This window comes from Lissotriton helveticus, chromosome 5_1 (assembly GCF_964261635.1).
Source record: "Lissotriton helveticus chromosome 5_1, aLisHel1.1, whole genome shotgun sequence".
Lineage (NCBI taxonomy): Eukaryota > Metazoa > Chordata > Amphibia > Caudata > Salamandridae > Lissotriton > Lissotriton helveticus.
The window spans coordinates 395,172,972-395,200,961 of NC_136065.1; the positions used below are offsets into that span (position 1 = coordinate 395,172,972).

At 44.5% G+C, this 27,990-nt stretch overlaps 1 protein-coding gene across 2 annotated transcripts in view; it reads right to left on the bottom strand.

Moving 5' to 3' along the window:
- Positions 1–27,990, bottom strand: part of USP48 (ubiquitin specific peptidase 48) — a 725,601-nt gene that overhangs the window by 284,839 nt on the left and 412,772 nt on the right. For both annotated transcript variants that reach the window (XM_078642611.1, XM_078642612.1), the window contains exon 17: positions 9,218–9,340. In XM_078642611.1, coding sequence (XP_078498737.1) covers positions 9,218–9,340 — 123 coding nt within the window. The remainder of the gene's footprint in view (positions 1–9,217; positions 9,341–27,990) is intronic.

The following is a 27,990-nucleotide window of genomic DNA, read 5'->3' on the forward strand; positions in this document are numbered from 1 at the left end:
TCAGATCACTGTCTGAAACTAAACGCTGAGAAGTCCGAGATCTTGCTTTTTTAGAGGAGCTCACTTAGTTTGGGGTGCAACCTGGTGGCCCCCAGTCACTAGAATCTGTCCTTGAGCCCAAACGGGTTGTAAAAAACCTGGACATACTCATCGACAATGCATTAACCATGCAGGACCAAGTTCGAGTTCTGTGTGGGAAAAGCTTCACTATGCTAAAGCTACTAAGACTCTTCGTATGGATCCCCCTGAACTGTATGAAAACCATCCCCCAGGCTTTACTTTCTAGCAAATCGGATTATGGGAATGCGCTGTATGTGGGCATGGCAGACTACCGTTTCTCTCGACTGCAGGTGATCCAGAATGCAGCTGCCAAGCTTGTCTGTAATAAAACAAATAGAGGGGGAATCAGAATGTTTGAGGGAGCTCCATTGGCTGCCTGTGCACCAAAGAGCCAAGTTCAAGCTCCTGTGCTATGCCCACAGAGCGCTACACAAGCGTGGCCCCAGAATTCTGCAAGACAAAACCAAACTCTATGCCCCCACACGAAAACAGATGTCTTGCTATCACGCTTTGGCCAAAACCAGTAGCATTAAGAAAGCTAGAGCAGGGGGGGCCGCTGTTTCTCTCATTTGGCAGCCGCTCACTGGTACTAACTTCCTTTGGACCTACGCCTTACTGACAACTATATATCATTTAGAAAGAAGCTATAAAACACATCTGTTTCCTAGGATGTAATTGCTGACATTCTGCAGTCTATCGCCTAGGTTTCTCTTTTCGCAGATGTTCCCAGTATCATACCATCCTCACTTCAGGTCATAGCTTTGCTAGCGCTGTGATATTCCTCTGGATGAGTGTTGCGCTTAACAAATACAAATGGGGCATCTCCAGTGTATTATTCATTGGCCATTTTTCCAGGCCGCATGTACTGCTAGAGAAACTGGTGGGATCTGTGCTCTAATGTAGACTGGGTCCTCTGTTGAACCTTTATTTTATTATATAAGGGGCCCGACTACTCCAGCACTAACTGGATCTTTAAAATTGTCAGGAGATGACTTCATCAAGACGTCAACATAGGCAAAAACTTAACACTGTTAAATCTTTGAGAGGACTTTACCAAGGAAATCATCTTCATCTTCCACAACGTACATTCTGGTGTCGAGCAGCAAGGTGTGCTGTAGTAATGTATAAAGTAGAAGTTTTTACTGGATAAGGTTTAATATCCTCATCCTATGGGTCCTTCCATGGATCAGTTTCTGTCCCTGTGGGTTGGTCATATAGGTCCCCTTTCGCAAATGGGCCATTTGCTACTTGAGTCTGAGAATGAATAAATGGATCCTTCGGAAGAATGTGGTGGAAGAAAATTAGGCTGTAGTGAGATTAGCCTTGTGTTGCCTACTTTGAAGTGGTAACCGAAGGTGCAGGCTGAAAAGATGTCAACTGCTCCTTGCACTTCTTGTGTCATGAGTGTCAAGAAATGTGTAATATTGCAGTTCTTCCTCGGAAGTAAGCTTTCTTTTTATTTGGAATGGGAGGAAGCATGGAGACTGGTATTTTTTCTGAGGTTTTGTTGAAAGTTTTCGTCAAGCACGGAGCTCATCTGCCTGTCTTTCTAATATTGGAGACTCTGAAGTCTCAGATCACAGTGGCGAAAGTCCTCTTGACTTCGATATCAGCTCAGAGTGTGCCTGTGGCTTCTTCAGAGCTAAAGCCGACATCTGGTGTCCTAGCTTGTCGGTGCTGGAGTCAGTCTGAGCTGGACTATCAGCTACCATCTTTTCTCTTGGTTACGACCGGGGCCCAAAGGCAGTGGTCGGCCTGCAAGTTTCTTTTTTGGATGGTTCTGGGATCAATGTTTGACTTTCAGGAGTGGTGTTCCACCCAACCATAGTGTCTTATGCAATACATTATTTCCCCATGCCCTGATCAGTACTCACGGACCTTGGTGTCTTCTGTGCAGGCAATTTAACCGGTGTTGACTCTGAAGGGACTCTTTCTTCGTCATAGTCCTCAATTGATGTTTTGAGGCTTGGTCTGCTCTCAGCGACCTGGGACTCTGATGTTACCGGTAAATTCTTCCTGAAAATCAAGGGAATCTTGTTCCCCAAAAATGTCTGGAGTGTCTGACATATACACTGCATCCTTGAGTGTGCCCAGCATCACTCTCTCTCTACTATGTCTAATCGTTGTTTTGCACCTGAAAGCTTGTCAAAAGCTGCAATTTGACTCATGATGTTCGCGAGAGACGTAGAGGTTACAAACCTCATGCTGGTCGGACCGGGGATATTTGGCATTCGAATGTGAACAGAATTGAAAGGTCCGCTGCATTTCCCTACCTTCTCCAAGGCAGAGTCCATGATAGTTGTGTAAGGTTATCAAATTGGTTAAGGTCTAAGGACTCGACCGGACAGATCTGGTAACAATTGACTTAAGATTTCCTCTGAATCGACGCCCCGAACCAAAGGCTCAAAGTCACTGCGCACAGCCACAATAGTATCGAAGCTGTTACTTCCACACATCCAAACGCAATGGAGGAAAATAAACAATCTAAGGGTGGAGTCGAGGCCAATTCACACTGTGGTCTGAAGGAGGAGTCTCTCTATAAAACAGATGGCCTGAACTTCTTCAAAAAAAAACATGTGATGTCCAGACCCAACACAAGATGGCAGGAGTATGCAAAGCATGTGTATCTACTGCAACACATGCTACAAAAATAGTTGTACTCACATGATTTACAGGCCCTGAAGATAGATGACTTTGTTTTTTGGATGGAGCTAATCCATAAAAAAGCAAACAGAATCAAGAAAACTTTAGAGAAAATGGTACTGGGATTGGAAATATCAAGAGAAAATGCAAGTCTTTCCCTTGAATTAACACCTTAAAGGTAGGCCTCAAGATGCAAGATTACTGAAGTGACAAACGTTAATTGGAAGTACAAAGTAGAAGTGAAACCTACCAAAAAGCTTCAAGTGTTAGTATCTGTAGCATGTAGTTGAAATGCTTGCAGAAATCTTTGTTAGAAGTAACTGCAGAAATTCGAGACAAGAGAGCTCAAAATAATGAGTACTTAGAAACAGTAGTGGAAAATGTGAAGATGCCTTTCGGAAAGCAGGAATTAACAAGCATTTGCAATGCAATAGGTCTCGCATTTACGAGAGTTTGAGCTATTGGCACTGTAAATGACAATGCTTTTTTTTTATGTGTTGTTTTTAGAACAGATAAATAAAAGGCATTGTCATTGACAACGCCAATAGCTTAAACTCTCGCAAATACGAGACCTACTGCATTGCAAATGCCAGGGTAGGACAAAGCTAGTTGAGAAAATAGTGCCCAGAGGCTGTAATTAAAGCCTACTTTTTAATTTCTAATTAACAACACACGTAACAGGGGGAGTATCCATGGGAGTTACAAAATGAGACAAGGTGGTACTAAGGAGCGACTACTAAGCCTTTTGACTAATGAACAGCCACAGTTTACAATGAACAATGACACAATCCAATGAAAAATATGGGCGGAGAGTGGGCTGAGCTTCAAGTCCCTACCTGAATACAGCATGCCTCGCAGAGCAGCGCAAACGCTGTCCAGGCTCGACCTAAAAAAAGATGCAAACCCAATGCAATCTAGAAGTCTGTAAATGCCACAACGCAATTGGGTTATTTTAAAGTATTGACTTGCTGAATATGCCATTTAAGAGTTCACCAGCAAATGAAAACTCATGGAACAAGGGTCCAAGACTCATTTGGTTTCCCACTGAACCATTTCTCTGGAAGGCTTAACACTTAGAGAAATATGGAATGCCTTCAGCAGTCAACGATGTCCAAGCAAAAAAGATATATAAGCCCCCATGCCCCATGTATCCCCACTGTCCCCTGTACATCGCTCCGTTGCTAGCCAGTGGAGTCTGTGCTATAGAAATATCAAAATATGCACACATAGGATACACAGATATAAAATGTGCACTGGTTTCATGACACACTCACAATAGAAAACACCTGGCAGCACAACAAAGATCCAGAGTCACAAATGTTAGAAAGAAGGTTATAAACACACAATTCCTTCAAGCTTTATTCATCTGACACTTGGGCATCGGCACTCCACGTAGGTGAAATGTGATTCGCAAACATTAAGAGCGCTTTTTAAAGGAGGACCTCACACATGGCTCAAGTGTCCGACTGCCATCAAACTACAGTTGTGTTACATCCAAGAAACAGATCTAACAGGCCACAGCCCTTCTCTAATTTTGTACCTTGCAGATTCATTTCAGAAACACATTTTTAACCCTGAGAACAAGGTCAATCCTCACTACCACTGCAAGAAGTGTTTCAAAGTATAACTGGGAAAGAAATTAAATGCACTGCGACCAAACCATAAAACTGCATTCTTTTCTAATTATTCACATCCATCCTCTTCCCAGGATAGATGGCCTTGTACAACAAAAAGTACGCCCTTTAGCTGTCACCTATTTAACTTCTTCCCTTAGGCATTCCAACAGGGCCTTAATAGACCCGTCCCTGCCTCCTATGGACCATGAGTCGGTTCAAAATCTATTATTTAGAGAAGCTGCACTTTCTGCATCTTAGAACTAACCAGAATACCTTTCCGCCACAAATTATCTACAAACATATCTTAGGAATGCCAACACTAGGAAAAGTGGAAATGTAATGTAGTCTTCTAAGGGTCTAACAGTTATTGCCCCTTGTGTCCCCACATCTATTTAATAAGCAACATAATGAACAGAAGAGGATGATTTAGATGGCAGGCAGTCTGAGTGGCCTGAAGTAGTAGGGCAAGTGTAGGCCGTGAGACTAATTCATGTTCGCTGTTAGGACAGAAAGAGATAGATAAGCAATAGTTGGAGAGCTGAAAAGTGGGGAATACTATTGACCACTAATTTCCTTAGAGCCCCCCAAACGACACCAAGGCCATTTATAATGGACGGGTTGGGTTCTAGGCCAGAAGACGTGGCTACAAGACTAAATGCACATTCACTGGAGGGCTTTGAGACAGCTCTGTTGGTATACAGACTGAGAATTCACATAGCAGGTACCAAGACAGATGGAAAGTGTACTGTGATATTTCCCGGAGATGACCAGGGTTCCGCCGGATTGCTGGTTACCAACCCACATGACGGCTCAGTTCGTGCACCGGTGGGTGATTGTATGTGGGTTGCAAGAATACATGTAGGATCCAGTTGGCCGAAGCAGCTCAGTGAGCAGCTTTATACCAGCCAGCGAGAGTACGGCAGATCAACGTGGGGCTCTGGACAAATAGTTATGTGTCCAGTATTTTGCAGCTAGATGACATCACTGAGGGAACCCAACAAAACAAAATGTCAGCCACAGTTCAGCCAGAGGACCAGATATTGAGCCACCGGAATTGAAATAGTATGTCCAATGTAGTGCTCCCAGACGGCTTGGCCTGGGTACAGCCAGAGGGAACACATCCAATTCTAGTCCCCAGGAAATGTGAGCTACTGTACCAGCTAAGTGCTTAGTACAGTTCTGCAAGCTTTACCATATAACTCCTGCATAGGCAAACGACAACAGAGACACACTTGGTAATGAGACCAATAGGTAGGGTGACCAGGCATCACGGATTTGCCCGGACTGTCCCGGGTTTTCGCCTGCTGTCTGGGCATATTTCAGGAAATTTAGCTCCAGTCCCGGTTTTTAGAGAGGGGTGACTGAAAACTGTGGGAGGTGCTTTTTTATGTTTACAAAGCAGAGATAGTTAGCAGTTGTTTCATGAAAGCAATGTAATTAATAGGCAAGCTTCTGGGTTTAAAAATTGCATTTTATGTATGCTCTAGCTGCCTGTTGTGTAATTCTCTGCTGAGCAGCGCTGTCATTCTGTGCGCTCGCTTAAAATGAAACTGTAGTCCTTCTATTTTCATGAAATGTCCCGGTTTTTGGCTTTAAAATTCTGGTCACCCTACCAATAGGGTACAGCACACCAACATGGTCAAAGTGCAGCAAACAGTAGAAGGCAGTAACTGACTGCCACACGGTTCCAAGGTCTACCCACGAACAATGGCTTGGTGGCGGGGGACTCTTAGGTCACACCTGTATAACAACGGATCTGATCAATAGTGTTTAAAGATGGCTCCTATTGGTTTAATCAAGGGCGCCTGTATAGCTCTTTCATGAGAGTTTCCAGAGATCATGTGCGTTTGTGACTGAATATCAGTGTACTCTGGGCCTTTGCTGTTTGACTCCTTACAAGTGACTTAATAGCCAGGTAATTGCACATTCATGTTGTCTGGGGTTTACGTGCAGAGTTGCGTTTTAACGGCTGCTGTTGTAGAAGGTAATTGCCATTGTAATGCTCTGTTAAGGCCCACAGCATTCCTTTTACTGGTGCATGCAGGGTGGGTGTTAACTCTGCCATTTGGTGTGGCGTGATACATTGATTGTGAACAGTAGTGCGTGTGAGCTCGGTGAGGTTCAAGTATACAGTGCCACTGCAGTGAGTCGCAAGAGTGCAGCGCTGTTTAATGTGTTCCACTACAAGTTATGACGAACTCTATTACTATTATTTATATCTGCCCTTCTGTGATATCCTGAATGCAGATACCCATAGCACTGTCTGTCATATTATTGCTTCCAAACATCATTCGGATTTTTTGACTGGAATACGCGAGTAAAGTATTGCAGCACTCTCCCTATTTTCTTTCTTTGTGTACACCAATGTAAAATTAGCCAGTTTAGAAATCAGAATGTGCATCCACCAAATATATTTGACAATCACATCTCGGCACACTTATCCAAAAAGCAAAACGTTTTAAAATGCCTCGGTTGTTGACATATAAATGAACCTAAAAGGCCTTGGTAGTTTACATATAAATGATTATTTAAAAAAATTATAAAAAAAATAAATTAAAAAAAATCGCTATTATTATTATGTAACTCAATAAACATGCCAGCATAATTCAAAGGTGTCAATCCGTTAAAAAAAAAAAAAAAAAAGGATATAACAAGCGCGTGTCTGCCTTGTATAGTTGCAGCGCGCAGTGAAACTAAAAGCTGAGTCAAGCGCGCGGTGGGAACGTGTGAGGCTGAGAGGAGACGCCATGCATGTACACATCGCCTGTCCGTGTGCACACATGGTTTGTCTCCCTTCATGCACCAAACAGACAACAATAGTCTCGCCAAGGCGAAACAACGCATGCGCTGCATACGCTAGGCGAGACCTAAAAAGCCTTTCCACTAACAAGGCTGGATAATGGACGCACAAGCTGAGTTGCATTGGGTATTTGGACTATTGTTATAAATGAATGTGTTTTAAGCAATATGGCTCACGTACTGGAAGTTCTCAGTATGATGACAAAGAAATATTGAAATTGAAATTTACTGCAACCAATGAATCACTGTTGGGCTACTGGAAAACCCTAGGACGAAATACAATTGTATTTTGCGATTTGCTGTTAAAAAATCCAGAACCCCCGAAGTTGCAAGATCACTGTAAGGGCTGTCCTCTCAAAACACAGTGAAAATTCAAGACTGTGATTCATGAACAAGGGGAGACATATAATAGGGATTGTATCCTGCCATCAAGCTGGGCAACTAACAGGTTTTCTTTGACTGGGACGTCTAAGTATGCGTCTTGCAGATCTTTTACGCATAATTTTCACAGCATCTACTAAGTCATTAAAGCTATAGTATATACAAAGGCATCAATCAAAAGAATTTTTCTTTTTGGAAATTAGGAAGCTCCCAGACAACAGCCATTGTAACATGGGCTCAAGGCAATATAAGCTTTGGCGCTCCCTTTAAACGAAATATTTTCAGGTTTTATTAGATAATGTCTACTTTGCTAATCATTCTCTTTGGTGGTATCATAATCTAATTATATGCTGAATTAAAGGATGTGACTTACCTTGATGGTATTTATTAACATTTTGTTATTTATTATATTCTACCACAAACAGCATGTCACTATTAACGTTAAAACTTAAACTCTCCCTGGAGTATCCGCTATGTCAGTGATATTGTACGGCCCGGGGGCCACATGCAGCCCTCCTGACCTTTACATGCGGCCCCTTGATCAACAGCAGAACTAGCTGGTGTTTACTAGGCTCGTATTAACATTAAAAATATGTTAAATAAACAGGCAACCATTTATTTAAAGGTTAATTGCAGTTAAAGAAAGGAAGTGACTTGGAGTTACAGCACTGCTTAACTTTAGGAACACTTTTCATTTATGAAGACATTTTGCAGCAAATGTATAAAGATATGATAAAGTCTCTTCAAAATGAAAACATTTGTATTTAATGAGCATGCGGAAACGTTTCACCCCTGTAAATCAGATTATAACAGTGCATTGAGTAGTATATTTTTTTTAAGTGATAGTTTTCAAACATTTATTTAGAAACATTCATGCGCCCTCCAATCCCCATGACAACAATACCAATTGTGAACTAAGAGACAAGACAGTTAGGTCAAGTGGGGAAGCTGGGATTGATCCCAGGTTTTCTAGTTCCACAATGTGCATTTCAAATCAGCTAAGAGATGTACATGCTTCCCTTCCCTACACCCACTTAACCCTTCTCCTTCAAACACTCCGTGACCACCAGTGCGCCGGAATCAGTGCGGCCCTCAGTCACACCACCCACCAAACGTTTTGGCCCCTGGGAAAATGTTTACGAGAATTCATGCGTTATGTGCTGCAGGCTAGAGAAATACACTATTTTCAAAATGGCGGGAATGCCTGCACTGGTCTCAAACAAATGCTGAAAATTTTGCGTTGACCTTCTTAACAACAGGTCTTCCACCAGGGACATTGTAAGTAAAAAATGCATGCTGCGAGTAAAACAAGTATGGATACGTTTCCATCCTTATGCAATACCTAAATAAAATGTATAGTTTTCAATGTGACAGTGAAGATGCTCCATACAACATCGTTGCATTCAGAGTTTAGCCAACTCTGCCAAGTAATTATAAAAAGAGAAATGGAGCAGAGTAATTCAGGATCAAATATATTCTATAAGTCAGGATGGCAAATGTGTAAACGCAATAAATACAGATTACCAGGAAAACCACATACAAAGCCAGAAAACCTTAGACATTTGTGAAGAATCGGACATTAGTGCAGGGTACTAACAGATAGGACCGATACATTTTCTCTTGAGTAAAGCCTTGTTAATGCAATCCTTTCTTCACTCACTTTACAATATTCTGTTTGCGAGCTGCTAACTTCCTTCAAATATCATTAATTTGAGTACCTGAGGCCAATTTACGAATGAAGGTCTGTTCTTGTCCTGGAACACGTTTGCCAATGCTATCTTGTGATCATTGGCAATCATTTTATTCAGGGCTTCATTTTCCTCGCCTTCCCGTTCCAAAATCTGGGTAAAAGATTTTTTTTAAAAACAATATGTTCAAGAGTACTTTTCATATTGTACATATATAGCCAAATGAAATAATAACTATAAGAACCAAACAATGCCTGACAACTGTTTAAAAAAAACACAAGCTAAAAGAAGCTTAGAGTAGATATTTGTAGTACTTACTTCCAATCCAAAGTTTTGGTTCCTAGGGCCCAAACTACTGTGGTTAACAGCAAATTAATGTAATCAAATAATATGCTACTTCTTTTATGTTTTTTTAAAACAGGGAGCATTAGGTAAAATATCAACCGCACTGAAAACACACAGTACAATAACCACAAGTCTTCAACGTACACATCCATTATAACATCAGAATACCACTACTCAAATGTAATATCAATATATGTTATATTACATGATAATGAACGCTGTTATCAGTGAAGGAATATGGCCACTATTCAAAATAAAGTACAAGTGAAAAATAACTGAAGGGTCAATAAAAGTGAAGGACCACTTTAGTTCCTTTATTAGTTCAGGTTATTCCTTCTAAAACACAAATGCTGCCAAAAACTAAATAAATAGTGACTTATCTTTGGTAACAATCTTTCTGGCATATACTGTAACAGCAGATTCCTCACCTTGTGAATCTTCCAATGTTCCTAGGTACTAGAGTGGCACTGGACCCTTGAAATAGCTCTTCAGAATCAGTAGGCGGTGGTGAGGAAATGAACTGTGTTATATGGTGAGGTTGTGCGACCTCACCGGCTAATACACTTACTAACCTCTTTATGACCATTAGGTTTCATTTGTGAAACCTTTAGCTCAACCCTGGTAGCTGTGGCTCTGAGCAGTCAGACTTACACAAAGGAACAAGTGCTAAGCATTTAACCAGCACCAAAACAATTGTAGAAGTACACAAGACTCAAGAAATACATCATCGATTTATAAAAATACACTGTATTTTTATATGCTCTTAGATATCACAATGAAAAAGATCCACTGGAGGGTTCTGGCGATACAGATTTTACAAGGTGTAGTAAATACAAATGTTTTCACGTAATCGCAAACAAGCACTGGCAAATCCAACAAATTCGAAACTTACGTTTTCAGTTGAAACTTAGGTAAGTATCAATGCAGTTACTTTCAGTTACTTAGGGCTACCGATTCCGGCAGGAAGGCGTCAAGAGGACAAGAAAGGTCCACAGAAACAGTTATCTCGAAGGACGTAGCAGTCTTCAGCGAGTTCCAGACACTTATCACCTTGTCATGGGGTTCTATGGATGTGGTCCTAATGCAAGTGATACAGGATGCAGAAGATGCCCAAGGAGGATGTGATGAGGTAGACGGGGGACTTTTTGCTGCTACTCCCCAGTCCACGGACAGGGCAGGTGGTTCTGGCCACAAGGATCGACATGCCTCGAAGTCCTATTGGTCCTAGTTAAACTCCAGTAGCCACTGGGCCACCAGTCGCCCAAAATCACGGTTCCAGCCAAATCCTATCCTGGGCAATAACCTGTCTTCTGGGTGACCAAGATGCACCCCGATGACTCTCCAGAGTCCAGCAGACTTGGGTGAATTTTCGAGCGTCAGCTCCTGGAGTCAGGTGTTGCATGGCGGCGATGCAAAGATCTGGGCTTTCAACTTGCCCCAGCAGACCTCTTCGGCTGTTATTGCCCTGTGCTGTGAACAGGAGGTCAGCCAACTGACCTTTGGGTGTCTCTTGCTTCGGCTAGGCCTAGAAACAACTTCTCCATGACCAGGACAGAGCAGGCACAGCCGCTTCTACCTTGCTAGCCACCAGCTTCAGTAGGTGCAGTCCATGTCGGTGAAGCCTCTCTTTGCCAGATCCTTAGTGCAGCACGGCAGGGTATCAGTCCTCTTCTCCAGTCCAACGAGGAATCTGAGTTTTGGCTGTCAGGGGTGCCCATTTTATGCTTACAAAATGCCCTGCCCTAAGGGTAGGGGATGGTTGGTGGCCAATGGGCTTCCAAGTTTCCTCCCTCTTAATGACTACTTCTTGCAAGTGTGGCATTTGGCTATCTCAGGATGTACCATTCTGCCCATTCTCAAGATGGCAGGACCCCTCTGTTGGCGCACAGAGCTCCCTAGCCCAACGCAGAAGTGTGGCAACATGCCCCTGGAAAACTGATTGGGTAACTGGTTTCCACTACCCTGCCCAAGTGCCAGCCTGCCTACCTACCTACCAGTAGGGCAGCCCTCTCCCAAGTGTTCCCCCATTTGCTCTTGATACGTGGCTTCTCCTTTGTAGTTTGCCTTTTCGGGGCAAGGGGACACTTCCAGTGCCAAAAGTATGCTTTAATACTTTTCCCCCTTTGCATATGGCTGTGCAGTGCAGCACACATGCAAAGATAGAAAAATGTGGACACTTTTAAAAGTTGCTCCACTGTCACACCTGTCTTGAGGAGTCATAAGAAATGCGTTACTTACCTGTAACTGCAGTTATCCAGTATTGGTGTCTTTCATAGATTCACATGCCTGAATCATTCCCCGTCGTCGAGACGGGAGTCTCCGGTACATAGAAAAGTAATGTCTTATAGACATACATAGAGAATAGTAGGCCTAAAGGCCTCACCTTAGTAACATATCCATGTCCTTTTGTAAAAAGGACCAAACTCTAGAGAAGAGCCAATCAGCTATCACCTCCCTCTAGAACCTTCCTGGCAGGAGCCTCAGTTCCTCAGATTTTCGTACGCACTAAGCTAAGTAGGCGTGACACTGAGAGAGTTAGGTGAGTCCTTCCAGGGGAGGCGGGAGGGTTGCATGTGAATCTATGAAAGACACCAATACTGGATAACTGCAGTTACAGGTAAGTAACGCATTTCTTATCCAGTATTATGGGTGTCTTTCATAGATTCACATGCCTGAATCAGAGTAGCAAGCAATGCAGAGTGCACATTTCTGATGGAACAGCATATACAAGTCCTTAGATAAGACGCATCATGCGAGCATGAACCATCATTAGACCTCCACAATAAGTATTACTAAAGAAATGGGCACACCAGAGTAGGATGGAGGGACGGAGGAAGGCTCTCCTTACTGAAAAGATGGCGTAACACTGATTGTCTCACTGCTGCATCATTCATCAGCTCCATATCCAGGCAGTAGTGCCTAGTGAAGGTATGCGGCGACTTCCATGTTGCCGCCCTGCAAATGTCAATGACTGGCACCCCTGCAAAGAGAGCTAAAGAAGTGGACATGGCTCTCGTGGAGTGCGATCTCACTTTGGAATGCAATGGCTGTCCAGCTTGGTCATGACAGAAAGCAATGGCTGCAGAAATCCATCTGGAGATGCTCTGCTTAGCAAGCGGTAGATATTTTCTAGGTCTGCTGTAAGCTATGAATAGCTGGTTAGATTTCCTGAATGTTTTCGTTTTGTCAGTGTAAACTTCAAGCATCGCTTGAGATCCAAAGAAAGCAGCGATCTCTCAGCTGCCGTGCTTGGGTTCGGAAAGAAGGAACGCAGAACCACAGGTTCATTTAGGTGGAAGTCCAACGGGACTTTTGAGATAAACCTACGATTGGTTCTCAGGATTACTCTGTTGTTATTAAACTGTAGAAAAAGATCCTGGATTGAAAACGCCTGTAGCTCACTGACCCCCCTTGCAGATGTGAGCGTCAGGAGGAGTGCTGATTTCCACGAGGCATACTTTAGGTCAGCTCTGTGTACTGGTTTGAACGGATGTTTTATGAGCTGGTTAAGAACCACATTGAGATGCCAGGCAGGTGGCAACATCCTTACTGGCGGGAAAGATCTGTATAATCGTTTTATAAATTGCTTAATCAATCCGCTTGACCAGAGCGATGGACTCGTTGAAGTTCTTTATAACGAGATATTGCTGCTAAGTGTACTTTAATGGAGGAGTGGGCTAGGCCCGACTGTGCCAGATGTAATAGATAAGGTAATATTTGCTCCGGTGATGTGGAGAAAGGCCGAATCCCGTGATCTGCACACCAAACACAAAAGCGCTTCCATTTCAGGGAATACGTCTTGGTCGTGCTATCCGCCCTTGCTCTGGCTAGAATGTCTACAGTCTTGTGGAATATTCAGATTGTGGAACTCTCTGAACTCAGGAGCCAGGCGACTAACCTGAGAGACCTCAGATCCAGATGTTGAACTTTATTGTTGTTCATTGTAAGCAGAGATAGATACTGCCCAGTTGGACCGGCGGCTCCAGGGATAGACGGTGGAGCTCTGTGAACCAATGTTGCCTCGGCCAAGTTGGGGCTATTACAATTAGAGTACAAGGCTCCACCTACATTTTCCTGAGGACTCTGGGAAGGATCGGGAATGGCGGAAAGGCGTACGCAACGACGTTGCGCCATGCGATGGAAGATGCATTCCCTAGAGACCCTGACTGGGGATGCCAACTTGCGAAGTGTGGGCATTTGGTGTTCATTGTCGTCGCAAATAGATCGATTTGCGGCGTGCCCCATCTGGAGAAGATCTGGTCAATAATTTGTTGATCTAGTTCCAACTGGTGTGACGATGTTTCTGCCTGCTCAACAAGTCGGAGAGCACATTGTCCATGCCTGGGACATATTCCGCTCTTAGGGTTATATTGTGGAGTATGAGCCAATTCCAGATTATTTTTTGCAACTCGCGATAGTGTGTCAGCGAGCGTGTCCCTCCCTCTTTGTTGAGGTAGTGCTTAGTCGTGATGTTGTCTGTCCGCATGAGCACCAGGGAATGTTTTATTCTTGGCAGGAAAGCTTGAAGGGCCAGGAAGACTGCCCGCAGTTCGAGCAGATTGATATGTAGTTTCTTCTCCATAGGAGACCACTACCCGCTTATCTGTAGCTCTTGCAGAAAAGCTCCCCAGCCTTCCAAGGAGGCACCTGTTATGAGAACATGAGGAGCAGCAGGAATGACAAGCCTTGAGAGAGGTTTTGAGATGACATCCACCATTGCAGGGCTCCGACCATCTGAGGATTCACTTTTATGTGGTCGTCGAATGACCTTGTGCATTGGACCCACTGCTTCAAGAGCGCCTCCTGTAGATTCCTCATTCGTAGTCGACAGTGAGGAATCAGGAGGATACACGCTGACATCCCCAGGAGGGATTTGAAGTGACTGACTGTCAAGACTTTCTTCAAGGCTACTATAGCAGCTAGTGCAAGGGGCTTGTACATCCTCTCTCTGGATGGGAAAGCTTTTGCTGACCGTGTGTCCAGGGTTGCACCTAGGAAACTGATGCACCGAGAAGGTTGTAGGACCGATTTTTCCTGATTGAGGGTGAGACCCTAGCAATCGAAAAGCTTTAAACAGGCGTTGGAAGACCTGGACGCGTCTTCTAAGGATGGAGTCCTGACCAGCCAGTCATCCAGATACGGAAAGACGTGATGGCACTGTCTGAGATATGCCGCCACCGGGGTACGACATTTCGTGAATATGCGCGGTGCAGACTTGAGCCCGAAGCGCAGAACGCGAAACTGCAAGTGTCTGCTCGCTACTGCAAATCGCAAGTACCTTTTTGTGACTCCTGTGAATTGGGATATGGAAGTAAGCGTCCTGTATGTCTAGGGACACCCTACAATCCTGCTGTTACAGTAGTTGCAAGACCTCCTGGATCGTTACCATGCGAAACGACTACTTCTTAGGAATTTGTTGAGGGCCCTAAGGACCAAGATTGGTCTCCACTTCTTGTCTTTTTTCTGGATCAAAAGAAGCAAGAATAAAACCCTTTTCCCTTCTGAGATGGAGGTACTCTCTCTATTGCTCCTTTCTGCAGCATAATCGAGATCTCTCATAGAAGCAGCCATAGATTTTTGTTATTTCCGCTGTCCTGTACCTTGAAAGGACGACCTCCCAAAAGAGGATTGCTTGTTTTGCTGTTGTTGGCGCTGTTGGTATTGCGGTCTACTCTGGCCTGAAGGGCAGGAAGACCTGTATTAATAATTTCCTCTGTAGGAAGACTGTCCTCTTCCTCTATTTCTACAACAGGACTGGTTCTTATACTGAAGAGTGCCCAAAGGTCTCGCAGTGTCTGCTTCATCAATTTTTCGTGCCAAATAGTAACTGGCTAACATATGGCATGCCCACAATCTTTGTTTGCACCTCAGGACGGAAAGAGGTTGCCTTTAGCCATCCTTGGAGCCGCAAGACTGCTGCTCCAGCCAACTGGCGGAACCCTGTCATAGCGATATCCATTGCGCAGTCTATAGTTTCTGACGTCGATGCCTCATCATCTAGCAGAATCCTCTTTACTTCCACTTTGGATGAATCTGGCAATTCCGACAGCTATGGGGCTATGTGTGCCCACAATTGCCTATTATAGCGTCCCAAGAGCGCTAGGGCGTTCGCGGCCTTTACCGCCATTGCCGATATTGAGGAAAACCTGTTCCCAATGTTGTCCACTCTTCTTACCTCCTTACCAGGAGGAAGCGACAAAGGGGCCGAAGGATTCCTGGAGGTCTTCTAGGCCGCCTGTGTCACCACGGAGTCCGGCTTAGAATGCCCTGTTAAACACGCCGGTGCTGTATCTGGCGCCCTATACTTCTTATCCAACTGAGGGATCACTGGTGATACAGAGGAGATGTTCTGCATGACCTTTACCCCTTCTGACTATAGGTAATCGATAATCGGTATTGACCTTACTGCCTTCTTGAGAGGTTCTGTGAAGTCATACAAGAAGCAGACCGGTTCTTTAGAGACCATTGAGATCTTAAACGCTGAGCAGCCCTCTCTACCACATTATAAGAGATTCCAAAATTGTCGGAATTTCCCTCGTCGACGGGTCCGTCGACGAGATCGGCGTCATAGACTATGCCGTCGTAGACGAGCAGTCATAGACGAGGCCGTCGTAGGCGACGTCATAGACGATCCGTCGTAGACGATCCGTCGTAGACGAGGCCGTCAACGAGGAGCCATCGTAGAGGAGCAATTGTAGATGAGGCCATGGTAGACTAGGCCATGGTAGACGAGGCCATGGTAGACGAGGCCATGGTAGACTAGGCCATGGTAGACTAGGCCATGGTAGACTAGGCCATGGTAGACAAGGCCATCATCGACGCCGTAGACAGGCCGTCGTAGACGAGCAGTCATAGACGAGGCCGTCGATGACGATGCCGTCGTAGATGAGCCATCGAAGACGAGCCCTTGTAGATGAGGCCATCGTAGACGAGGCCATCGTCGATGCCATAGACAGGTCGTCGTACACTAGCAGTCATAGATGAGGCCGTCGTCGACGACGCAGTCGTAGACGAGGCCATTGTAGACAAGCCATCGCAGACGAGGCCATCGTAGATTAGGCCATCGTCGACGCCGTAAACAGGCCGTCATAGACGAGCAGTCATAGACGAGGCCGTCGTCGTCGACAAGCAGTCTTAGACGAGCCGTCGTAGACGAGCCATTGTAGATGAGCCATTGTAGATGAGCCATCGTAGATGAGGCAGTCGTCGACGCTGTAAACAGGCCATCGTCGACGAGTAGTCGTAGACGAGCAACCGTCGACGAGCCATCGTAGACGAGCCATCGTCGACGAGCCGTCGTAGACGAGCCATCGTAGACGAGCCATCGTAGACGAGCCATCGTAGACGAGCCGTCGTATACGAGCCGTCGTAGACGAGCCGTCGTAGACGAGCCATCGTAGATGAGGCCATCGTAGACGAGGCCATCGTAGATGAGGCCATCGTAGATGAGGCCATCGTAGACAATGCCATCGTAGACGAGGCCATCGTAGATGAGGCCGTCGTCGACGCTGTAAACAGGCCATCGTCGACGAGCCATCGGCGACGAGCCGTCATCGACGAGCCGTCGTCGACGAGCCGTCGTCGACGAGCCATTGTAGATGAGCCATCGTAGACGAGGCCATCGTAGATGAGGCCATCGTAGACGAGGCCATCGTAGACGAGGCCATCGTAGACGAGGCCATCGTAGACGAGGCCATCGTAGACGAAGAGGCTGTAATAGGCAATGATGATGGTTTCTTTGTCGACGATCCTGTTGACGATGTTGGCTTCTTAGTCTTTACCTCAGGAGGAATAGAAGACGCCTTCCTGAAGGGTCCTATGACCAGAGGAGGTGATTTTGACGGCTCAGAAGTCGCCTTTTTGACATGATTTTTCTCCAAAAGCAAGTCCTTTACTCTCCTTATCCACAGAGTGAGGAGATTTTTAAGAACTGCGCCCAGAAGACCCATGAGTGGTCTTTTTTGAGGGCCTTCTCAGTGTGTTCCCCTGAGGAATGAGTCTGAGGAGATTCTCTTCTCTTTTGAGGTCTCCTAGACGTTGAGGATAACGCCTCATCGCGGTTACTGGAGAAAATAAAAAACCTCCTTTCTGGTCTTAGTGTTTGACACCATATTAAAAATCACCCTTCACAACCTCTCAAAAACTTACTTGAGAAAGTGCGACATACCTTGTAGTCTTCGGCCTGTACCAGACCTTCTTTAAAGAATGTATTTGAAGATAATCCATAGTAGAAAAGAATCCTTGACAACAAAGTCATTTAATGAAGTGAAAAAACACAGAATCTGAGCAGAGCTCAGAGGAGACTCCCTTAGCACAACGTGCGGTAGAAAATCTGAGGAACTGAGGCTCCTGCCAGGAAGGTTCTAGAGGGAGGTGATAGCTGATTGGCTCTTCTCTAGAGTTTGGTCCTTTTTACAAAAGGACATGGATATGTTACTAAGGTGAGGCCTTTAGGCCTACTATTCTCTATGTATGTCTATAAGACATTACTTTTCTATGTACCGGAGACTCCCGTCTCGACGACGGGGAATGATTCAGGCATGTGAATCTATGAAAGACACCCATAATACTGGATAAGCTTTTGACGCAAATCGATGTCTACCAATGTTGATAGATAGTGATTTGTATCAAAAGCCATGGTTGGTAGCGCGGATTTACAATGGAAAGTAAATCCCTCCAGAACACCAGCCTTGTGTCACAAAAGTGAGGCAAACCCAGTGCAAAGTGTTAGTAAATCTAGGCAATACATTTTTAGTAATACGGCATTAAACTGTACCTACAGCAAATCTTTGTATGTTTGCATTAGGACACATTTCAGAACTCATCTTATGACACCTCTTCATCTCTTCAGATTCGTCGTGGGACCAGATTCATATCTGAAACCATTTCTTCAACCCTCTGAGCACTCTGGACTCCGCTGTGGGCATCATGGATGCAACTGGGAAGACTCCTGCTGCTCCTGAACTCGTTGCCCTGCTCGTCTGCTGCAACATTCGTGCTAGTGCACCATACAGGAACCTTCCAAGGCATGTGGGCATCCAAGACACCTGAAGGAATCTCATTTGAAGTGAAGGAGTCTGAAGTGATTACACTACACAGGTAAGTGTAAGAGCACAAGCTTTATTGACTGTTCGTCTCCACAGCTTCCAAGAACTGATAAACTCCTCCTGGAAGTCAAACCATAATGTTCTATTGCCATGACAGTGACATCATAAGTAATAGTAGCCAAGGGCCTAGACATAGAACTAAAGGAGAGACTACTACAGAGTCACTTCCCTGCATCTGCGGGCACCGCAACTAACCTGACCGGTCTGCTGATCCTGGGCTCCCAAGGACTCTGAAAGCCTCAGCAACACAGGTGGTGGTTCTTCACATCTCTTGAGGCCTGCCCTGTCCTCTCACGATGTTTGAGGCCAGTATCCCTCGTCTGAGTTACAGGAACCGCACCCCTGTGCACCATGTTGACTTGCAGTTGCAAAGGTTTGTTGGCTTCCTTCCACCAAGATTTTCGGGCAGCAATTAGCCTCAACCCCCCTCCTGACACCAAGATCTTCATCCTCACTGCATCACGTGCACTGTGGGCCTGCAACTTTGATGAGCTACTCAAGCTCCCCTCACGACTCCAGTGCCTCCGGCCTGTGGGTCCCCCTTGATAGTCACCTTTGAATTCTGTGGGCTTCCCCGATTGCTCGGGCCTGCCCTGACACCCCTGCTTGTGGTGAGTCACCTGGACCTTACTGGTCCCGACACTGCACCTTCATCGCTTCCCATGTTATTTGCAGTTGCCAAGGCTTCTTGGTGCTCCCGATGGACACCGACCCCTCATCTCTAGACATATGATGCGGGACAGCTCGTGAATGGCTCCTGGTCTTCCACAGCGTCGCCTGGTCCTCACAGCTGCTGCTCCAAGTTCACCGTCATCTCTCCCGCAACATTAGTCTCCCATGCCTCCAGGTCACTCCTGAGTGGCATAGACGAAAAATTACTTCCCTTCGGTAACAATGTATCTGTAAGAGACCTATGTAGTTAGAGATTCCTTACCTTTAGAATTAACCCATGCACATACTGGATCCAGATATTTTTTCTTTAACAGTACCCCTGCACGCCGGTGGATGGCGTTGGTCAACTCAACATATGTCATCGGCGTTGTGGTGTCTACTTAGATGCCGCCCCTTCGTGCTTATGTCAGTTCTTTCTTTTTCCGCACCAGTCTAGCACAGATCCGGAGAGAGCTTGCCACTTAGTCAAATTGTGACTAACCTTTTTCGACTTTTTGTCTGCGCCTTTTTCAAGTCTTCGACACCTGGTGCATGAGGATGAGGGATGTCCCTTTGTCAAACTGGTTTCAAGCCTTGCGACTCCTGTCCCAAGCGGATATCTGTCACGGATCCGCACCTCGTGTGCCTCTGGTGCCTGGAGCGTGACCACGACCCTTAGTTATGCTCAGACTGTCAGGCCATGAACCCGAAGTTTTTGCGGGAGTGGTCCCGAAAGCTTCTGGAGGCCCGGCAATCTGCTCCGTGCCACTTGAGGTCCCGGTCGAGAGGAAGGTCTCGGGCCGGTCGCGGAGCCACCATCACCAATTCATCATCCAAGCCCTCCTAGACGTGGAGCTACCTCCCTGCAATTGCTCTTTAGCGTCTTTTTAGGAGTATCAACCACTTTATAAATACAACTAGAGCACAATACAACATACACAAAACCTGACAATACCAAAATACACAGCGGCGGACTCCAAGTGTCGCACTAGCCTTGGAATAATTGCCCAAAGTAGAGACTAGAAGTTAGTAGAATGAAAGGTGTGCACAATCAACTTCTGCACCCGCCGTCTAGGGGTGCAAACCGCCTGAGCAGGAAACAAACGTAGAAGAGGCAATGGAGCGGTGCACTCCCCAATTGAAGTACTGTCTAATAAGGAAGCATAATCAGTGTCTTCGTCGGTATCAACTTTATTGCATATATCCAAAGAATCAAATTAACATCAGACAACGCGTTTCGTTCCTATGATGAACTTCGTCAGGGCGGTATTCATGTAACGAAAGAATGCTGTTCGTGAAAGGATCCAATTGTCTTGAGAAAGTGTAAAATCAGTGGGCCACGGCGGCCTCCATGGTAAGGGCCTGCAGTCAACGATCTGCCGTGTCGGTCCTGGCGTGTCGGCACTTCTGAGACACAAAACCTACAGCACTGCCAATAATACTGTGATACAAGGCTAGCCAAATCTCCATCGATATACAACCTATCCATTTCTTTTATAAACTTACAGTCTTTACATAGACCCTGAAACTGTCTTGGCTCCTGGTGCCTTGAAAAGTGCCATCATGCAGTACATAGTGCTTAAGAAAATACAAATAATGATCACAGATTTAGAAAAGTATTGTTCTTTAGAAAGACAAGCTAGAGGTAGTTTAGATATATCGGTTGAGGTCAGGAGAAGAAAAAGAGGACTGCACCCCTCCACCCTTGTATGTAAAATATTTAGAAATGTTGAGTTTAGCGAAACACAAACTTATATATACGCACACATACATCGAAGTTGAAAGCATAACAAATGCCAACAACTCTGGCATTACACATTATCTCTTACTGCTATCAAGATCTCTTTTATATAAAATTCTATTTCTCAGGCCTCCAACCTACCAAGGAGTCTATTCCAGGCAGTGTCTAATCTCACCAACCTGTCCTGTGTCAAACTGACTATTTCCTCTCCCAAACTGCTTATGACAATATGAGCGCTTTGTTTTCTATGAAAAGTTCAAGGCCGTTCATGATAGTTTAGAACAGTTTCCAGTTTTATTCTGTCTGCTGCAGCATAATTACAAGCCTTCGCCCTTTTTGTCACTTCTCTCGTAGCTCTCCTAATGAATAAGGAAGAGCATGAGGTTTCCTACTTGCTTAACACTCCCAAAGTCAGGCTACCCAGTTGATGTATGTCCACTCGGGACTCTAAAATTGTTACACCTGCTTTTACCTTCATCCTTGACACGTTTTCATCTGCCAGTGTTCATAGTAGATGGAAGAGAGGGGTCTGCAATTTCCTGTGAAAGAATTCAAACTTGGACTTCAGGACAGATGTTAACTATAGGTTCTTCTTTCTTTTGCCAGCAGTCACTAAAACTGGTATGAAGTTCTGGCTCACTGGCTTTCCAGTATGAGTTTGAAGAGTATCAGTTGCCATAAGCTAGCTAGATGAGTTTAAGACCTGATTTAGGCACAAAGACTGCCCGTGGCTGTATTGAATGGAAGCAGACAATATTAAAATGATGACATCTGCACATGCCTTGTTCTGCTGCCGCAGTTGTGCCATCCTTTTATTTCCAAATGAGGATATTGAAGAAAACCCTTTTTATTCATAGGCACTTGAAATTTGTCCTGTTAATGCTACCATAGTTTCTAGACTGAAACATGCCAGTGCTTGCTACATTGCTTTTTTCAGTCCATCCACAAGCTTCAACACATTCAGATTATGGCAGCAAGAATTGTCATGAAATGTACTATCTTTGATTGTTTCCTTTATCTGGAACGCACTCTGACTAGGCCTGTGCAAAATAGAGGACTATTCTGCGTTTAGGGAGGCTCTTAAATGTCATCTTTTTTGTGATTATCTTCATATCTTTCCTGGTGTTTTGAGTTCTGAGCCAAGATGCCTTGGGGAGCTGTTGTACTCTTTAAGTAACAACACAAATCATATCTTGTATGTACAGGTTTTCAACATATTTAGTGGGTGCGGTTAGCCCTAAACACAAGCTAGAAGGCAACTTTAGAAGAGATCTTGCAGAGATGATGGGTTGTGGCCAATGTTACTTTTAATTATTTTTCTCTTTGTGCGGGAAGTACAAGTTACCTACCTTCCGTAACAATGTATCTGGTAGAAACATATGTTAGTTGTAGATTTCTTACCGTAGTATTTCCCCAGGCATCAGTCTGGATCCGATGATTTTTTTCTTCAGCAGTACCCCTGCGTGTCACTAGGTTGCGTCGGTTGGCGCTGCGTCCGTCATCGACGTCGCGGGCGCCGGGATGACTTGCGAGACCTATATAGACAGCATGACTTTCCACGCCAAGCGCGGACCCATGAAGGACACTGACCCCTGGTATGGCTGGGCGGAGATGATGGATGGGACGGTATGGAATTTACAACTAACAAATGTCTCCACCAGATACATCGTTACCAAAGGTAAGTAACATGTTCATCTGATACAGACTGTTAGTTGTAGATTCCTTACCTTAATATAGATACCCAGAAATACCATCACTGGAGGAGGGCCTGTGAACCAAGATGAAACCAGAAAATCCTGGAAGACCGAATGGGCAAAGTATCCATCCTTCCAGATTTGGCTATCCAGGCAGTGGTGTTTGGTAAACCCGTGCAAGGATGCCCACGTTGCTGCCTGACAGATGTCAATGACTGGAACTCCACGTGCTAATGCGGAGGTCGCCGTCGTTGCTCTGGTGGAATGGGCATGCAACCCCACAGGAGATTCCTTCTTCACCAAAGCATAGCATATTTTGATGCAAATAACAGCCCATCGGGAGATGGTCCGTTTCTGAACAGCCCTACCTTTCTTGGCACCCTCTTAGCAAAGAAGAGTTGATCGTCCACCTGGAAGTCTTTTGTGGGATCAAGATAAAAAGACAATGCACGTTTAGGGTCCAGAAGGTGGAGTCTTTACTCCTCTTTGGAGGGATGCCGAGGGGGATAAAAGGTGGCTAGAGTGATAGATTGTAAAACACCAAATGGGGGAAACCTCTATTAAGACCTATCCATCTTTACATAGTAGCATTTAAGTCTATTCACAACGTAATATAGGATGCATCAAGGTACATAGAATCATTCACTTAGACAGAGTGTTTGTTATTTTTCATTTATTCATTTTTATATCAAAGATATTTTTTCATTTTTTATAGGAATATAATCATGATTGCGATACATTAACATGCTAACATTTATACAATTATATAAAAGACAGATCTAAGACATTGTTCAACTGAAACCCCTGAACAATCTATGTGCAAAAAGAAAAAAGAAAAATACTATCACTCGTGCCTGCATTCATACAAACTCACACTCTCATATATAGTGTGCTGACAAAACTCATAACAAACACAGTGAAACAATAATGTCCTGTATTAGACTCCTCACAGTATAAAACAACTCGTGATTTACATTTTACGGTATTCTTTTCTGTTTGGTTACAAGGGTTGGTGATATTTTATCATCCTCTCCTGTCCTTTCTGACTTCAGGGTTTAGTTCTATTTTAAATGAGGGTTTCTGTTCCCATCATGGATGTATAAGAGGGTAAGGGCACCAGGAGTGGCAGAGACACTGGCCCTGGGCGCCCCCTCGGAGACGAAAAACTTCACGTTTGCAAGACACCACATCAGTACCAGCCACTCCTGGTGCCTATACAATATACCAATCCATATAAATACGGAACCCAGATAAACGCTGTGGACCAAAATAACTTGGAGGTAACATCTGCACAGAGTTTCAGAATATAGGATACTTACCCTCTTATATATCCATGATGGGAACAGAAACGCTAAAGATTAAACGAACCCCCTGGTTTTAATTGAATGCATGTATATGTTCTTTGTCCAGTTTCATGTTGGCCCTGAAGAAGGTGTACTAAAGAAATGATATCACCGAAACGTACGTAGGCCGTACGCACCATAGACCCTCATATAAAATAGAACTAAACCCTGAAGTCAGAAAGGACAGGAAGGATGATAAAATATCACCAACCCTTGTAACCAAACAGAAAAGAATACCGTAAAATGTAAATCACGAGTTGTTTTATACTGTGAGGAGTCTAATACAGGACATTATTGTTTCACTGTGTTTGTTATATGAGTTTTGTCAGCACATTATATATGAGAGTGTGAGTTTGTATGAATGCAGGCACGAGTGATAGTATTTTTCCTTTTTCTTTTTGCACATAGATTGTTCAGGGGTTTCAGTTGAACAATGTCTTAGATCTGTCTTTTATATAATTGTATAAATGTTAGCATGTTAATGTATCACAATCATGATTATATTCCTATAAAAAATGAAAACATATCTGATATAAAAATGAATAAATGAAAAATAACAAACACTCTGTCTAAGTGAATGATTCTATGTACCTTGATGCATCCTATATTACGTTGTGAATAGACTTAAATGCTACTATGTAAAGATGGATAGGTCTTAATAGAGGTTTCCCCCATTTGGTGTTTTACTGTCGCTCCCCCCTCTAGACCTAAAATTACAGTAGGGAGCACCCTTGTTTCTTAGTTAGAGTGATAGATTGTTCCACATGAAAAGGCGTGGCAACCTTAGGAAGAAATGAAGCCTTGGCCAGAAGCATCACTGTATCCGGATAGACAGTTAGAAAGGGGGCTTAGAAGATCAGGCCTGCAGCTTGCTCACCCCGCGAGCAGAAGTGATGGCAACAAGAAAGGCAGTTTTGAAAGTCAACAACCTGAGGGGATAGTTATGAATAAGCTCGAAGGGAGCATACAAAAAGAAAGGTGAGAACCAGATTTAAGTCCCATTGGGGCATTACAAAAGGAGATAGAGGGAACAGATATGTAAGACCCTTAAAGATTCTGTTAACAATAGGCAATTTGAATAAACAAGGGTGATCTGGCAGCTGAAGAAGAGCAGACATGGCTGAAAGATTATCCTTTAAAAGTGCCCACAGCAGAATAGGAGACCTCCGAGAGAGGAGCAGAGAGGGGGCCAACAGCCTTTGATATGCACCATGCCACAAATATGTTCGATCTACACGCGTATACCATTTATAAGGCAGATACCTGGCTGCCAAGATAACATCACAGACTTCGAGCGGAAGGTTGAAAGCTGTCAACTGCCACCACTCCATCTCCATGCAAGGAGGTGGAGACTGGGCAGGTTTGTGTGAAGAACCGTCCCCTGTTGCTGCTACAGAAGATCCTCCTGAATCGGCAGTCTAATCGGAAGATCAATGGCAATGCTTAGAAGGTCAGGGTACCAGACTCTTCATGCCCAGTCCGGAGCTACAAGAATGACTTGATCCCAGTCGTGCTTGATCTTGCTGAGAACTCTGGGCAGAAGTGGTACAGGCAGAAAGGCGTATAGGAAGCTGAAGCTCCATTAGCGAGGACAAGAGTCACAGAGCGAGCACCGCCTTGGAAACTCCAACATGCAAAACTTAAAGCATGTCCAATTGGGAATTTTAAGCAAAATTCATTGCAAATGATGGATTTTTAACAAGATCTAAATGGGGTTTTAAGTCCACTCTTATCACACAGGCACAGTTAGAGACATGGGCACAAGGGCCAAACAATGAGGTCTAGATCAAACAGCCACCAGCATAACTAGCAGTCAGTATAGGGCTAAGGCACCGAGGGTATGTGACTTGGTGGTGACTCTGTTCCGGATGAGATCACGGTCTTAACCTCAATTCACAGGAACAAACATTTAGTGAGCTGAACTTGCAACACTCATCTGAAAGTATTATTAGTACCAGAGGTTGGGCCCAGGTTCTCTCGTCATCTCTCTGCACATTGGGTACTATGAGGCACAGAACACAACATTAGAAATGGTGAACAGACTCTAACCACCTATAGAAAGAAGAAGTCACATCTCTTCAGCACATGTATCAGGCCTTGCTTGAACATACAGTCAGACATATTCTTTCTTTAACAATGCAAAATATTTACTCTGAGAATTTAGCGGAGTAACACTGAGGTTAATGAGAGCATGGATTAAGCTTCACAGCATAAAACAGTTGCTTAGTTAATATAAGTTTGAGCAATCTATTCCATTACAATCATATTGGAACCAACACTTCTTGAGAGGCCTTATAGATTTCTAATGGGCAGTGTTAACAGTTTTCAGCAGGGCTACTACTCTTGCTTCTGTTAAGGAAATGTTTAAAAATGTATATAGATCTGTTCACTTAAAAGCCTGTTTGGGATATTTACAGCGGTCCAAACGGGATATGCTATAATACTATAATACTATATAGAATTGACTCCCTATTTCCTCAGATTGCACATCTAACATCTCTCCATTTTCCTCTTTATCTATCTCGTATGTATTCTCTCTGTCCCTCTCCGCCCCTTTAGCTCTTTCTATTTCACACCTTGGGTTCCTCTTCTGTATCCTAATTACACACTTCTCTTCCTTCTTCATCTCTCTGTTCCATTTAAGTCACTTTACAAACTGTGTATTTATCTTTCTTTCAGACCTCATCACTGTTGAAATGAATGTGGGCAGTGTAATTGGAATCCATCTCTCTTTTGTGACACGTTTTTCTTTAATTTAGTGCAGCCTCAGTACCTAATGGCATTACCATATATGCCTATTGATACACCTAAAGCAGATGCAGACACATGTAATTCAGACAAAAGTGCTGGTAACAGCACACAGTTCATCCCCAAATATATCTACTGACACACTAGACAAACACACACGAAGATAAATACATCCATTTTTTTATTGCTATAATTTAGCTCAGCTAACTATAACTGCTGAATTTCACTGGGTCTGTATGAGTGAAACCCGATCCCAACTATAACATCCCTGCAACCTTTGGTTTTTTTCAGTGACTTTCTAAGGTTTTTTAAATGCTAATTCCGAACTATAATGTCCTTGTAACCTTTTTTCTTTCAGTAAATTTCTATGTTTTTTTAAGTAGTAGTTGCATTTGCAGAGTGGTGGAGAAAGAGGGCATGGCCTCCGACCAGCTCTTAGGAATTTCGCTGTGTAGGACTTACTGGAGGTACCAGGAAGGCTTCTTGGCCCCCAAGGTGCCTCAGCATCCAAGAGATCTTCATCCCCCCACCATGAGATGCATTTGCAGAGTGGTGGAGAAAGGGGGCATGATCACCGACCGCCTCTTAGCAATCCCGCAGTGTGGGACTTACTGGAGGTAACAGGAGGGGTAGTTGGCCCTCAAGGACCTTCAGAAGTAAAGTGTACTTCATTTCCCAACCAGCAATGTGCAAGAGGCGCGCTTGCAGAGTGATAAAGAATTGGGGTATGGCCTCTAAAGACCTCTTAGCAATACCGCTGTCTGGGACTTACTGGAGCAAACAGAAGGGGTTCCTGGTCCCCAAGGACCCTCAGCATCCAAGAGGAGTTAAGACCCCAACCAGTACTACGTCAGGAGGTGCGTTTGCAGAGTGGTGTAGAAAGGGGGCAGGGCCTCTGGCAACTTGCCAGTCATAATTTTTTTTTAATTAGGGGTCTGGCCTACGTGTGCCCCCTACCTGGGCCTATTTCGGACACGGGGACCCCATCCCCCTGGGCCAGGCCTTTTTTGAATGGGGGCCAGGCGGCACCCCTCCCTGGGCCTGGCCTGAATTGTTGGTGCCTTGGTCCTACACAGAGTACCCACTCTGTTGGGGATCGAGGGAGGAGCCTCAAGGCACTTGCGGTCTCTGCTGACTCCCCGCCTCCTTCGGGAGCTGGCACCACTTTGACAGA